Source organism: Oreochromis niloticus, linkage group LG20, assembly GCF_001858045.2.
Source record: "Oreochromis niloticus isolate F11D_XX linkage group LG20, O_niloticus_UMD_NMBU, whole genome shotgun sequence".
In the NCBI taxonomy this organism is placed as follows: domain Eukaryota; kingdom Metazoa; phylum Chordata; class Actinopteri; order Cichliformes; family Cichlidae; genus Oreochromis; species Oreochromis niloticus.
The window spans coordinates 32,044,894-32,059,466 of record NC_031984.2 but is presented as its reverse complement, the minus strand read 5'-3'; the positions used below and the strand labels follow the sequence as shown (position 1 = coordinate 32,059,466).

General features: G+C 38.9%; 1 protein-coding gene across 3 annotated transcripts in view; it reads left to right on the top strand.

Moving 5' to 3' along the window:
* Positions 1–14,573, top strand: part of snphb (syntaphilin b) — a 31,080-nt gene that overhangs the window by 1,331 nt on the left and 15,176 nt on the right. For 2 of the 3 annotated variants that reach the window (XM_005477933.4, XM_005477932.4), the window contains exon 2: positions 9,066–9,204. In XM_005477933.4, the coding sequence (XP_005477990.1) occupies positions 9,155–9,204 (50 nt within the window). In that variant the 5' untranslated portion in view covers positions 9,066–9,154. Of the gene's footprint in view, positions 1–9,065; positions 9,205–13,598; positions 13,752–14,573 lie in introns of all 3 variants that reach the window. The other variant, XM_019349908.2, reaches the window with a different exon arrangement.

Genomic DNA, 14,573 nt, shown 5'->3' with positions numbered 1-14,573 from the left:
GTGACGGGTTGCCTGGCGCTGCAGTTTGACCTTGCAGCATTCCTGTTTTTCCACTAACGTAACGTCCTGCCTGACAGATGACAGAGCCAGAGCTCTTTATTCATGTCCACATGGCTTTTACTCTGATCATATCACAGAACAGTCTGGTTTCCGTGAGGAAATTCATTTGCGCACAGTTTTCTTTTACGTGTTTATGACAAAAGGGTTTTATCAGGCTTAAGCCTGATTTTAATACAGTGGTAGAGAAGCGTAGTCAGTGAATGAATGGAGTTATGAAAGGAGTTTGATTGAAGATTCTGGCACAAGGATCTCCCTGAATATTCTTGGCACAGAAAGCATATTGTGCATTTCTGTGCCAGTGCTGACTGAAAGAACACTTTTCTTCCATTTATCATCATAAATGCTCAACTTTTTTTTTTTACAGTTAAGCAGGTAGACACTGAGAAGTACATCGTGTGCAAGCAAATACTGTTAAATACATTTGGACACTAATGCACTATGAGACAGTGAACCCATTTTCTTTCATCTCTACCATTATTGGATCTTTCATAGTTGTTTTGGGTCTCTGTAATTGTTTTGAATCATTTGTTGTCTTTTTGAGGAAATGCGTATATTTGTGCACTTGTTTTTAAAGCCATTCCATCTTTTGTTGGCATTTTAAGTTCCATTTTCATGTTTCATTTGTTTGTTGTTGAGTCTCTTTTATCCTTTCATTTTGAATCTCTTTTTAGATACCCTTCAAAAAGGGGCTACCAACCCAGGCACCCAAGGAGTCACAGGGGCTCTTGGACATCTGAGCCTGTTCCTTTAGGACTGTTCAGTTCTCCAGCCACACTTATGAACCTTAATTAATATATGAGGCCACATACGGTCAGTACACTGTCTGAAACAGAAGTCCAATGCATTGCTGCAAGCTGTAAGATTGAGCTGTCCTTTGCAGCATTGCCATCTTGTCAGCAGCAGGCTCCTTCCTTCATCCTGTTCCTCAGCGCACCCAGCCAATAGCCACTCTCCTTCTGGTCACGTTCCAAACAAGTGGTGGACTGACCGTTGCCATGGGGACTATGTCACCATGCCATTTACCCAGATGCACTCATGGAGAGTACATTTTAGGAACAACAAGCAGAATTATTCATCCTTCAAGTGTGACACTGCCCCGGTGGTCTCTCAGTATATGAAATACTCTTTGTTCTATTTGTTGTAGTGTTAATCACATCTTCAAATCCATGAATGCTGCAAAGGAAGAAAGGGTCTTCCCTTTTAGTATAGGTATAGCCCACATGTGCAGTAAAACATGTCACTTTGAATTCCAGTTGTTTGCACAATATTTCTACAGTAACTGGAGATAGAGTTTAGTGGTTATAAAAAAGAAAGAGCAAGGGAAATAGCAGAAAGCTTAATATTACATAATACTAAGTTTAATTGTATAAGTGGTTCTTCAGACCTCAGTTACACACCTAGAGACCAGTCTGCGGCCCTCTGGCAGCCTCGGATCACTAGGGAAGATTCCCTGAGCAGATAGTGATTTGTAGCTGAAGGTTGCTGGTAGTATTTAGTAGCAGTTGTTAGGTGAACCTGGTCATAAAGACAATACTGCACAAACAACCTTCATATAATTGCTTTGGTTGCTAGATTGCTGCAGTCACCTGTTGTTATTTGCATGGAAGATGATGACTTGCTTGCAGACAGGGTGGCTGTAGCTCAGGAGGTAGAGCAGGTCCTCTACTAGTCGCAAGGTTGGTGGATCTGTTCCTGGCTGTTACTGCTACAGTTATACTCCAGTACATCTGTTGGAGTATGAACTCTGGTGCTTCCATCAGAGTGTGAGTGTTTTTAGGTAGAAAAACTACATGTATAAATGTATGAATGAGGCAAGTTGTATAAAACACTTTGAGTGCTCAGGTAGACAATCAGCTCATTTACCACATACTCGCTAAATAACCACCAAGCAGTAGTGAAACCTGAAAAAGTGCAGCACAAAGAAACTGACAATGTTTGCTTTAATAAAATGTATGTCTTACTGCTGAAACCAACACATTTCCAAACACTGCAACTTTTACTATGAAGACAAACAGTCTCTGTTTGCATTCACACAAAATTCACCATCACTTAGAGACCAAGGCTAGTGATTGGTGGTTGCAAGGGGGTCAATGACCAGCCTCTATGCCTCTGTGACTTACTTTAGCAAAGGACTTAACAGGGAATGGCAGCAACCTCCAGTAACCACTCACCACTGGTTTCTCTAGTGACCAGTGTTTGCCTGGTCACCAACTGGTTCTAGGCCTGTGTAACTTGAAGCTAAATGATGCTACAGGTACATAAAGCAACTAATTTAACAAATTGAATCATTATTACAAATTGTTATTTGTAAGGTATTTTCAGTGTTTGGAATGATAATCGAGTGTGAGTATGCACCCCTGTTTTTACATTACAAAAACAGAGATTAAGACTCATCTTCACAACATGTTGGTGGAAATACATCACCACAAGTGAGATTTCTTATGATCTCATGAAATCTTCCAAGTTGTTCTACTGAACAAAGGAAAATAAATCAATAAAGGATTAAAAATAATGGTTTGGAACAGCCAAGTCCAAACCTTAAAGTTATGCAAGGAAACTTAGCAACATTAAAATATGTTATAAACTATGAAATGGGCAATAGGTCAATGCAGGACTCATCAACAATTATTCAAAAGATTAGCTGCAATTATTGCTGCACAATGAAGTCAAACCAGAGGCTAAAAGCAAAGGTTATAAACAATTTCCTCTCATTTTTTTCAGTTTATATGTTTAATTTCGGTCCTGTGACAAATTGACGATCTGTTCTGTGTGTATTCCATCTCTCGCCCTTTCGTAGCTGTTCACAGTGAAGAATTGAATACATACATTACTCAGGAGATGGTGGAGACCAACACAGAAAAAACAGAGCAGCTATTCTTCTATCCATCCAGTGTTCACAAAAATACCACTTTAGATGATACACGACTGAAATAGGCAGGAGAGATAAGCAATGTAAATCGACAGTGAAAGAGATTCATGTAGGCAGTGCTGAGTCGTACACTGTAATAATGTGATTGTGATTATTGATTTCCTGCTTTTATCAATGCTCTTTGGTTCACACACACTATTAGCACAATCATTTAGGCTGCAGCACTCTGGCGTGGTTTCATTTGCTGCTGCTTGGCTCACTAATGACAAACCTATGGTGTATTGGATATTTTGAGCATTTGACCTGATTATGCTCAGACAGCCCCTTAGAAATCCAGAAGTGCTTTTTAACCAAAGCCAAATGAGGGCAAAAGTCCAATAAATGCCTGATGTATGGAAACTATAAGAGCACCATTAACCCTGGTGAGCATAAAAGAAAAAAACAGAGTCTAGTTATTAATGATTGATTATATTTGTTCAAGGATTAGAATATTATTTTTTAATCCTCTTTGTTATGTTAATTAGTAAGAGCACTGCTGTAGCAGCTTTATTGCTGTGCTCTGCTGGACCTCATTCTGCATGCACTGCGGCAATAGGGTGACTCTGCAGGACTGGCCTGATCTGCGTTTGCTGTTTTGACCTCCTTACTGAATGTGTGAATGAGTGTGTATATGCTCATGGCTCATGTTCATGGGGAAAGGCTTGTAAGAAAGAGGAGCTGGTCTTTACGTTGCCATCTGTTTTGAGAAACTGACATTGCGTAGCCTTTACTGCAGTGTGTATTTGCATCACCATCAGTTGCTGCTATAGAGGCTCGCTGTGGGTAGGTTTATACCCCCTTTTTATTGTGAAAGAGCAATAAAAATTGATTATTTTTAATTGCACCTCTCTGGAAACCTCAATTCAAGATTTTATCGGTCAATACCAGCTATTTGCCAATGCTATCAGTATCAGCATTTGTAACGGAAGATAAATTAAAAATGTAAAAAAGAGACAAACACCCTTCATCCATGTAACGAGTGTTTACATTGCATAGTTTGTTCTCCACAGTGAACTCTGCAACTTCCCTGTCGGCAACATGTGTTTGGAATGCCACAAACACGACAACCAGCTGATCCAAGCAGAGTTGGGACGAGCATAAATCAAATAAGTACTGAACTTGATGCATTTTTAGAAAACTTCCACAAAGAAATGCAGAGGATTAGTGACCTCTGTGATTGTTATGAAACAAAGTCCCAAGTGTCTTGTCGTTTTTTCCTTTAGCTGTGCTGTAGACTACAGGGACCAAACCTGACGACAGCTAACAAACAGATCCACCAGTAGATTTTTAGTTATTTATTTACATGTAGTGTTTACATGTAATTTGTCCTTTGTTGGAAAAATCCAGGAAACCAGCACCTCTACCATCAACATCATAACCATGTTTTTTTTTCTTGTGTTGGTATTTATAGCACTTACGGTGGAGGGTCATATCATTATGTTTTTCCAGGTAGGATGCTACTAGAAGCTGCTGACTGTGCTGTATGTTAAGATAAAAGAATGAGTCATCATCCAGTGTGATAGAGACTGTTTACCTCGGAGAGCCGCAGTGTTCCATTCAGCCTACAGATTTATTTTTTAAATCAGATGAGGAGTTCACTGCTTTTGAATTCTTCGCTTTCACTAGTTTGGGAGTAGTGTAGCAAATAAGACATAATTAACCTTTGACCCCTAACACTCGGAATATATCTAATTCTGACACTGTGATGCTGGAGCCAGCAGCTGTGGTGGAAAACTTCCTGATGCCTAAAACATATCCATACCTTTCTAACACTTCAAATGGACACAGTGGTGGTGTTTCATTCATTGTGATCTGCTTTATTTTGCCACCTTTTAAGTACATTAAGGTATTTTTTCAATGAAGAATTGTCATCCAGTGAAATGCTAAAGACTTTAATTTAAAAATAATTACAGAAAGGGTTGTTTGTGTATTAACATTCTCTCTTTTTGTGTGTAATACTAACCCTGACCACAAGCTGAAACACATTAGTAAAGGACTGTGTTCTATAATAACACTTGTTGCTGGAGTTTGACCTATATAAAAATATATGTTATATAAAAGATGGATGTCACCACTGTGACATCTTAAGCTATACCCTGATTTCTGCTGATTTGCACTATTAATTATGACTTCAGTTGTTACTGAAATAAACTAATGGGAAATAAACTAATGGGAGACGGGCCTTTTTTATTAATAGACATCTATAAAACAAAACTGCATGTTAAAACTAATGGAGCCATGCCCTGGTGACGCTTAGAAAGAATGCAGGTGTAAAGCTCCCCCAAATTGGGTTTACGTTTAAGACCCGGGAAGCCATCTTTTATTTACAGTCTATGTTTGCCTTTTATTCGATCTTTCTCATTGATTATTGACCCCCTCCAAAGAGGAGATTTGTTGAATTGTTACAGAACAACCACAGTTGCTTTGTAAGATCAACACTCAGCCCACAAGCACATCCAAACACACACCAGAGGTGTTGAATGGCTGTTCTGGAATAGCAGCAGTGACTCAGTGTTCAAGACCCTATGGCTATCAAGCAGTTTATGAACCTCTGGTTCCCAGCGTTTTCCTGTTTATTAGATAGGCTTGCATTATGCATTCAGGAGGCTCTGGTAACTGGTGTGAGTCACACCTTCACACACACACACAGCCTCCAGTCCCCCTATAGGGTCCAAGTCGTGAGTTATGTTACCACTGCACTCTGCTCGATCTAGATGAAAGACTAAAGGAGGAGTTTAAATGCAGACTTCTGAGTCTGCATTCCTCTCACACATTATGCTGTGCATCCTGGAGTAAGTCAGATCCTTGTTACTGTTTAGTACTGCCTGTATGTACTTTCACTTACTGACACTGCAGAACATTTGTTGCAGATACTCTGAGATTCATCAAGGTCACATCATGGTTGGACAACAAGGACACACTGTCTTTCATGAGAGACAATGCACTGTGTGTTCTGCTCCAGACATATTGGGGGGTGAATAATGCTGAGTTTGTGAATGTGTGTGTATGTAATCATGCCATTCCATAGTCCTGTGTGTCCAGAATCATCCTTCTTTCAAACCTCCTTTCCTCAGTTACCACTCTTCTTGCAACACGTGCTGTCTTCTCCTTTCATCTCATTGGCTTCTCTTTCCTCCTCTCATCCTCACGTTTTCTTTTCTCTTACCTCCTCTCCTTCATATACCAGCTTTGTGTTTCCATGTCGTCAGCACAGAAGCTGCTTGCCTGTTCAGCACAGTCGGGCTGGGTATGGTGTTGCATAACAGGCCTAACTTAATAAATCATCTGCATCATGTGGTCTGGTGTGGTTTGATCTGTGGTGACAGCAGCCAAAGCAGGATGACATGCTGACTTGAAGTTAGATATAAGATAGTTAAGACAGCTAAGATTGGTAGATATGAATTGTAAGATAGGTAAATTTTACTCTAAAAAGTCAGAAACAGTGAAGTTAAGAGAAAATGTTTTAAATTGTCAAGGATCTTAGCCAAATGGTATCTCTTAATGTAGATTAAACACATTTCCATGCTGGTTTCACTTTTCAGATCTACAAGTCACATTCATTAGTCCAAACACAAAGAAGGTGTCTTACCAGCTAAATTCATCCTTTATATACCAATCTAATAATTACAAATACAAAACTAATAATCAATATAAAAGGTCCAGAAAAAATGGAATAAGTTCTCATTTCTTGCTTATTTAAACTCAGCTAGTTGAATAAATATCTCTGTAAGCCAAAGCATTAACATTTCTCCTCACTGCATCTAAGGAGCCCAGAAAAACAATGCCATAGCATTTTTTCTCCAACACTAAACTTTACAGTTGGCACTCCGGCAGGTAATGTTCTCCTGACATTTGCCAAACCAGACTTGTCCATCATAGTGCCAGATAACGAAATATGATTCATCACATCACAGACCACATTTCCACTGCTCCAGAGTCTAGTGGTGGTGCGCTTTACTCCACTCCATCTGACATAGCATTGTGCTTGGCAATGTAAGGTTTACATGTAGCAGCTCAGCCATGAAAACCCATGAAGCTCTTGGAACATAGTTTTTGTGCTGATGATGCTGCCGGAGGAGATTTAAACTACATACTATAAAATTTGCATCTTTAATGTTAAATGGGCTGACACTTTGTGTCAACGTTGCCATGGTCCCTAAACGCTTCCACTTTGCAATAAAACCATCTACTGGTGGGATATCTAGGAGGGAAGAAATGTTGCAATTCTGGCATCTAATTACAGTATCACACTTGAATTCAGTGAGCTCATTAGAACAGCCGATTCTTTCACAAATCTTTAAAAGGACATACTGTGTGGCTAGGTGTTTGATTTTATACACCAGAATACATTATAACTGTCATCCAGTACTTTTGTCCCTATAGTTGATTTCCAGGTCACGTCACACCATCAGGACCCATCCATCCATCTATTCTCTTCCGCGTATCCTTTTCAGGGTCACGGGGGGGTGCTGGAGCCTATCTCAGCTGTCTTAGGGCGACAGGATAAAAGACGCAGCATGTCTTTCATCCTGTCTTCCTTCTCTCACCCCAACCGGTCATAGCAGATGGCCGCCCCTCCCTGAGCCTGGTTCTGCCGGAGGTTTCTTCCTGTTAAAAGGGAGTTTTTCCTTCCCATTGTCACCAAAGTGCTTGCTCATAGGGGGTCATATGATTGTTGGGTTTTTTCTCTGTATGTATTATTATAGGGTCTACCTTACAATATAAAGTGCCTTGAGGCGACTGTGATTTGCCGCTATATAAATAAAATTGAATTGAATTGAATTAATAGGCAGGGTGAACCCTGGACAGGTCACCAGTCTGTAACTGGGCTAACGCACAGACACAGACAACCATTCACACTCACATGCCCTATGGGCAGTTTAGAGTTTCCAATTAACCTATCCCTACTAACTACATGTCTTTGGACTGTGGGAGGAAGCAGGAGTACTACAGCAGATTCTCTGTGGACACATTTTTCTGTGATGTGCTCCTGAGGCTGGTTCTCTGTCTGGTTTGTGTTCATACAAAAACACTAACATAAGGATCTTGTGTGTGTTTTCATTAGGATAGAGATTTGTGCCACTGCACGGGTCTGTGGTTTAGATTGCTCACTGCTAACTATGCAACAAGACATCTCAGACCAGCTTTAAAATTGCGATAGAGAGCCAAGGAACAATGGAAGAGGATTTAAAGTTAGAGCTCAGATGTGGATGAAGTTCTACAGTAGGTAGATTAATAGTATCGACAGGATTTGACAGAATAACTTTATTCTAGCTGTCTTTGTTCACTGACTTTAGAAGCGGAAGAGAATATGAGCGAGGCTTTTTGAGCCAGTCATGGTTGATAGGAAAACAACACAGCAGAGAAGTGTTAATGCAGGAAGCTGACTGACAGCAGGCGTCCTGCGTTTCCACACATACAGAAACCTGCCTCTCAAGGGCCCACCAAATTGTTTGTGGTGTATTATTGATGAGAATAATCCTCCTCTTTCCCCCCTCCAAGTTCTTCTTTCATTCGCTTTTCTCTCTTAGCCTATCTTTCTATCTCACAATACAACTCAGCAGGATTTTATTTCTAAATATTTTTGGACGTACTCACACTGCTGTGGCAGAAACCTGCAACATGTATATATGTGTACATTTACAGATTTCTTCCTGCTAAATGGGAGTTTTTTCTTCCCAATGTTGCCAGGTGCTTCCTCATAGGGCGCTGTAATATAAAGCGCCTTGAGGTGATTGTTGTTGTGATTTGGTGCTATGTAAATAAAACTGCACTGAATCTGTCCGGATACAGATGCAACTCTCACTTCTCTTTGCTCACCTCTACCACTGTTATTTGACCTGGAAACAGACAAAGGAGTGGTGATTGGCTAGTTGTAGCACATGATTGGAATGTGATTTGTTGCTGAACGCTGATGTCCGCTCTGTGCAAGCTAAGTGTCAGCTTGTGTCAGTAGCACAAGGGAGCCTGATGAAGGCATCTATAGCTGTGCACATGGGCAGTCAGCAAAAATCATGCTTTATTTGAGTGTGTAACAGTCCTCTCTTTCTTTGTGTGACTCTGTGTTCACTCACTGCCCATGTCTGTTTTCTGTCAGACTCCAGGCTCTCAGTGTAGAGCTGAAAAACTCAGAGAAAAGGTTAGAACACAAGAAACCTCAAGTTACACGAGACGTTGCCTGGCTCCATGTCTGCCCCTGCTCCGCCCAATCAGAGGTCTACGTCGGTCTCTCGCCGGTAAGTAGAGTAAAGACCTGTTTTGTGATACCAGTGCTCACCTGTGATAATTAATTCTGTGCACTGTAAGGTAACCATGGTTGAAAATTCTGCAGGGAATAAGTATGTCATATTGTGCTGTAGTGTCTCAGAGCCCTGAGAAATAAGTAGAGAAAAATTCATTTCAGTGATTCATCGTTTCTTAAATATTTTCTGTCTGTAAAATTAAAAAAATTAAGAAGCAAAAAAAGAGATTCATCTGCTAAAAACCAGTAACTTCTTTTTATTGTACTCAATTCGACCACAAGAGCCTAAAGTGTCCTGCCTCATGATCTAAACAGAGTGAAAAGTATAAATACTAAACCTGGGTATTGTGTGGCTTGCGGGCAACATCCAAGCCCAGCCTGGCGAGGTGTGAGGTGCGCATGAAGGTCAAACATAAATAAGTATACATTTTGCAGTTTATCTCATTTCAGACACCAAACACTCTTTGATAAACTCCTCATCTCCTGTCTTTTGCAATTTTGTGAGAAATCATAATTCAGCTTTTTTGCTTTTATTTTTCACTACTTTAAAAACCACATCATCAGAGACCAAAGTCTCAGTCTCTGATAATATTTAGGAACCATCGTGAAATGGAAGGAGAAATAGAAACATGTTCTGTAGCACGATGGATTGCCAAACATATGGTTCCCCAAAAACATGCAGCTTTCCGGCAGTGATAATAATATATACACATATAATAATAATAATATACACAGATAGGACTACATCAGAATACATACATCTCAAAATATCACCTTCTTATATTGTTGCTTTCTAATCTTGCTGTAGTATCCAAAATAAGGTCATGCTAAACAAAAAACAACAAAAGCACATTTAAATCAACAGTTATTATCTCTACTACTCCCAGACAGAAACATTGCAGTATTCTGGCTCAGTTCTGAAGACAAACCATATGGTGCGATGACCTATGGGCATCTCAATCCTGGCTGCCTAATGTCAGCCATATGTGGGCAACAGATTAGCTAAATGTCAGCCACAAGTTAACCAAATAAACCATAAGTGGCCTTGAGCTGACTGAAACATATGGTTTACAGAAACATGTGCAGGACTACAGTATTCACCATGTAACACATTTTTTGGTGTTGTGTTTATTTTTAAAAATGAATACCTGCTCATTCAAGGCTTTTTCTTTATGTTTTAATATGATGCTTTAGTATCAGTATAGATTTGTGTTACAAGCAAACAGACCAAAAAAAAAAGATCTAGCCTTTGATAACAGCTCAGCATACAGATGTGTGTGGACAACCTTCATCAAGGCAAACAATAGCTGCTTTGTGGAAACTGAAATATGAAATTTTTTTTATACTATTCCATATGGACATAGATGTAGTGCTATTTGTAATGACCATGTACACTGAAGTTAAGGCTAAAGTACAGTGTTAACATACATCAGTTCATGAAAGGGAACGTTGTTTCCCATCAGGTGTCTGGTTAGTGGATGTGTACAGTATCTTTCATAACTGTTTACCTGTGCGCATTCTAATAATGCAGTCTGAAAGTGTCTTTAAACGATAACACATCATCATAAGTGTTACTAGTTTGGGCTGAAACTGGGAACAGGAGCCTAAAGCTTTCATAGTCATTGTACGAAGCCTTACCAGTAGTTCTTTCAGCACAGTTTCTGGTGCTTGATAAATACAAGACCAGTGTTGGTCAAGTTACCTGAAAAAAGTAATTAATTACTGATTACTTCTCCAAGAAAGTAATCCTGTTAATTTACTGATTACTTATTTTCAAAAGTAATTAGTTATTATTACTTAGTTACTTTTTAAAAACATGATACACAACCTGAATACATAATAAAGCAACAGACCTTTCTGCCCAATTCTATTTTTTCTGCATAATCCATCTTATAAAATTGAATCAAATGAAAGAGTCTTTTTTTATTAGGTTTAATCTTTTAACTTTATGCACATTGCATCAAGCAAAAATTAAATCATATGCAACTGTCTTTGACTTGAAAAAATTTGGTTAACATTTAAACCTATTTTCTGCATATTCCAGAATATAAAATAAAATAATTTTTCGTGTTTACACTTACTCTTTCAAATAGATGCAAGTAAAACACAGCAAAAATAAAAAAAAATTTTAAAAAATGAACAAGATTCAGCAGCACTAACTCCTGTTGCTGTTTTCTGTGCCTCACCTGTTTAGCAGGAGTGGGGCTGGTGGAGGTTTGCCTGGTGTCAGTGGGGGCAAATTTCACATCTCCAACAGTATAATATTATGTGTAAGAGCACCCTGTGTGTGTGTGTGTGTGTGTGTGTGTGTGTGTGTGTGTGTGTGTGTGTGTGTTAAATCTTTAACAAATATTCATAGTCAATGTGGTGCCACTTTTTAATAAGTGAGAGAAAATAGGGTGTTTTGAAATTAATTGATAGTCGTTTTAAACAGTAATAAGTAATTTAAATCCATTAATGAGTCATTTCTAAATTCTAAAAATTTTCAGCAGCTATTGATGACGCATGGGGTGTGTTCCTTTAAGACTGCAGTGGGAACGGAGAGACTTGAGCTTTTTCCGACACGGTTAGCTGTCAGTATTTATGAAGGAGTACAAAAATATAAATGAAAAGTTAAGGCAACATTTACTGTTACTGTTACAATTTGTCGCAGGAATAATTAAACATTTACAAAATTACACCACCAAATGGCAAGCTGGCATTGCAGTTAGCACTGAAACTCAGTGAAACTCAGTACTTTCAATAAAGAATGTATAAAAATCTTGTGAATAAACAGTTAATGAAGCTGCTGATTGCAAACCAGGAAAAACTGTCATGTGTTCTTTGTATTGTAGCTTTATAAGTAAAATAAATATCTCTGTCTTTATTTAAAAAGTGGCCCCATGCTCAGTTTGTTTCTGTACTTCCTGTAAGTAACTCGTCTAAGACTTGTTGATGAATAAATGGACTTAAATTGAGAACTAGAGTGCTGTGAAAAGTATTTGCTGCCTTCTTGATATCTTTTTTTTAATTTACTACATTTACATGTTGAGATCATCACACATTCCACATTCATTGTGCCCTTTCCAAATGAGGTAGCACTCTGGAATCTCAACCCACAGTGTCCTTACAATGACAATAAATCTTACAAATTTTAATATTAGACAAAGATAAATACAAAATGCATTTTTAGATGATGATTTCATTTATTAAAGGAAATAAGGAAATATAAGGAAATATTCAAACCTTCCTGGCCCTACACGGAAAAAGTAATTGCTCTCCCTAATTAAATAATGTATAGAATAGAATAGAATAGAATAGCTCTTTATTGTCATTGTACATACAACGAAATTGTTGTGATCAACCACATTTTTTTTAAAAAAAACAGAGTTCACTTTCACTGGTCCACCCCTCAGCTTGTGTCCTGAACCTTACGCAGCATGTTACTAATCCAAAATGGTAAGTCCACCTATAATTTTGGAGTGTTCAAAGTAAGTCTGGATCTAAATCCAGTTAAGATGTTTTGGCAAACTGTGTGTTTGTGCTTGAAAACCCTCCTCTTTTTTGAATTAAAACATTTCTGTAAAGAAAAGTGGGCCAAAATTCCTCCACGGTGATGTGAATGACTCAGTGCCAGTTATTGCAAATGCTTGATTGCAATTCTTACTGCCAAGGGCGGCGTAACCCATTATTATTGTTCCACCAAGGCTAGTTAGGTTTAGATAACTTTTTTCTTTTAACAAATGAAATCATCATTTAAAAGCTGCATTTTATATGAACTGGGTCTGTTTGTCTAATATTAACATTTGTTTGGCGATCTGAAGGGTGTAAGTGGGACCAAGAAGAAATTGGGAAGGGGGCAAATACTGTTTTCATAGCAGTGTATGTTCTACATGCTGTAAATAGCAACCGACTTGAACCGAGTGTATTGAGTATATTGATGTTCTCTCCTCTAGCCACTGGACTGACTTGGCCTGTTTACTGGACATGGGATAAAGGATAAGATGTATTTCTTGTCTGTAGGGACCACTGTTGACTTTAGCACAACCATTAACTTGTTTTGGAATGTGAATGCTGCAATAGTATTGTACACATAATGTGTTGTTATATACTTAATGCATGAGTGATGGACATTGATTTTCTTCTGTGGTCCAGTTTGACACTAACAGTACTTTAATACCACAGAAAGCCAATGTGTTGTTTCTTTCAGCTGATGTGTTAAATAGTCATTGCTGTCATCTAGCAGTTGCTTGCTATGGTGTATGTGTTGGCCACAGACTGGTAAATGATCTCTCAAACTGGAGCCAAGCTGAATCTGTCTGGTGGGTTTTTACAGGAAAAGCTGTGTAACTGCAGATGGATCAACATGTAGTTGTGGTGTCCTCCCTCTCTCTTATTTATTTTCCTCAGATTCAACCCTATGAAGGTGCTGCAGCCCAAACGTCGCTTGCAGCAAATACTGGCGTCCTCGCCCGTGCCGGTACCCAAGCCGGCGTCTGGGTCGGGGACTGCTGTGCCAGCCGCCACAGCACCAGTGGCCATTCCTGTGCCCGCGCCCCCTGCGTGAGACACACTTCAGTTACAGTCTGAGAGAGCATGCTCCATAGCTGTAGCTGTAGCTTTGGCATGCACTGTAGCCACTAAAACCAAAATTGGAAATTAAATGTTGGAAAAATAAACAACAGCACACAGGCAAGTTATGGTTCTAACCTGTGAATAATGCGGTGAAACGTGATCGAGTAAGGATTTATCTTTGTAGTCAGGTGTGTGGCTTCTCCTGTCAACATCACCTGTTGCAAAGCTGCACAGGTCACCTTTGTCAACGATCAGGCAAGCGGTTGACACAGAGTAGATTTTTTATTTGAGTCTCCTGATGCTGTGAATCTAGTTAATTTCTCTTTTATTTGGTAGGCAGTAGTTTTCATGATAAAAAAGATGTGTTTGTTAGTTTAATAAAAAAGTTGGAATGGAACAGATCCAGATCTACTATAAACGGTGTCATAGGATCACAACTGCTAAAAGTAAAAGTCGATTTCTTATTTGATTGTTGTTTGCACTGAAGACTTTTTCTAAGACGCAGTACTGAAACTCAGAAGTTGGGATAAATATTTATCCCCAGCATAGATAAGAATAATTTAGCAGAGCCACAGACATGTATGTGCAGGTAAACTGAAAAGTTTACCATCAATAGCTAGCTTGTTTAGTTAGCTAGCGTTACCTCTGGATACTAGATGGGTACTTGCATGCAGTCAATGCTAAAAGACTTATTCTTGTTATACAGCGTAGAGCTAGTTGATGACGTATAAGGTATAGTGCTGTTATTCATTAAGAATTAGCTTTAAACTATGTAAAGCAACAAGAGACTTTCAAAAAAAGTCTATGTAT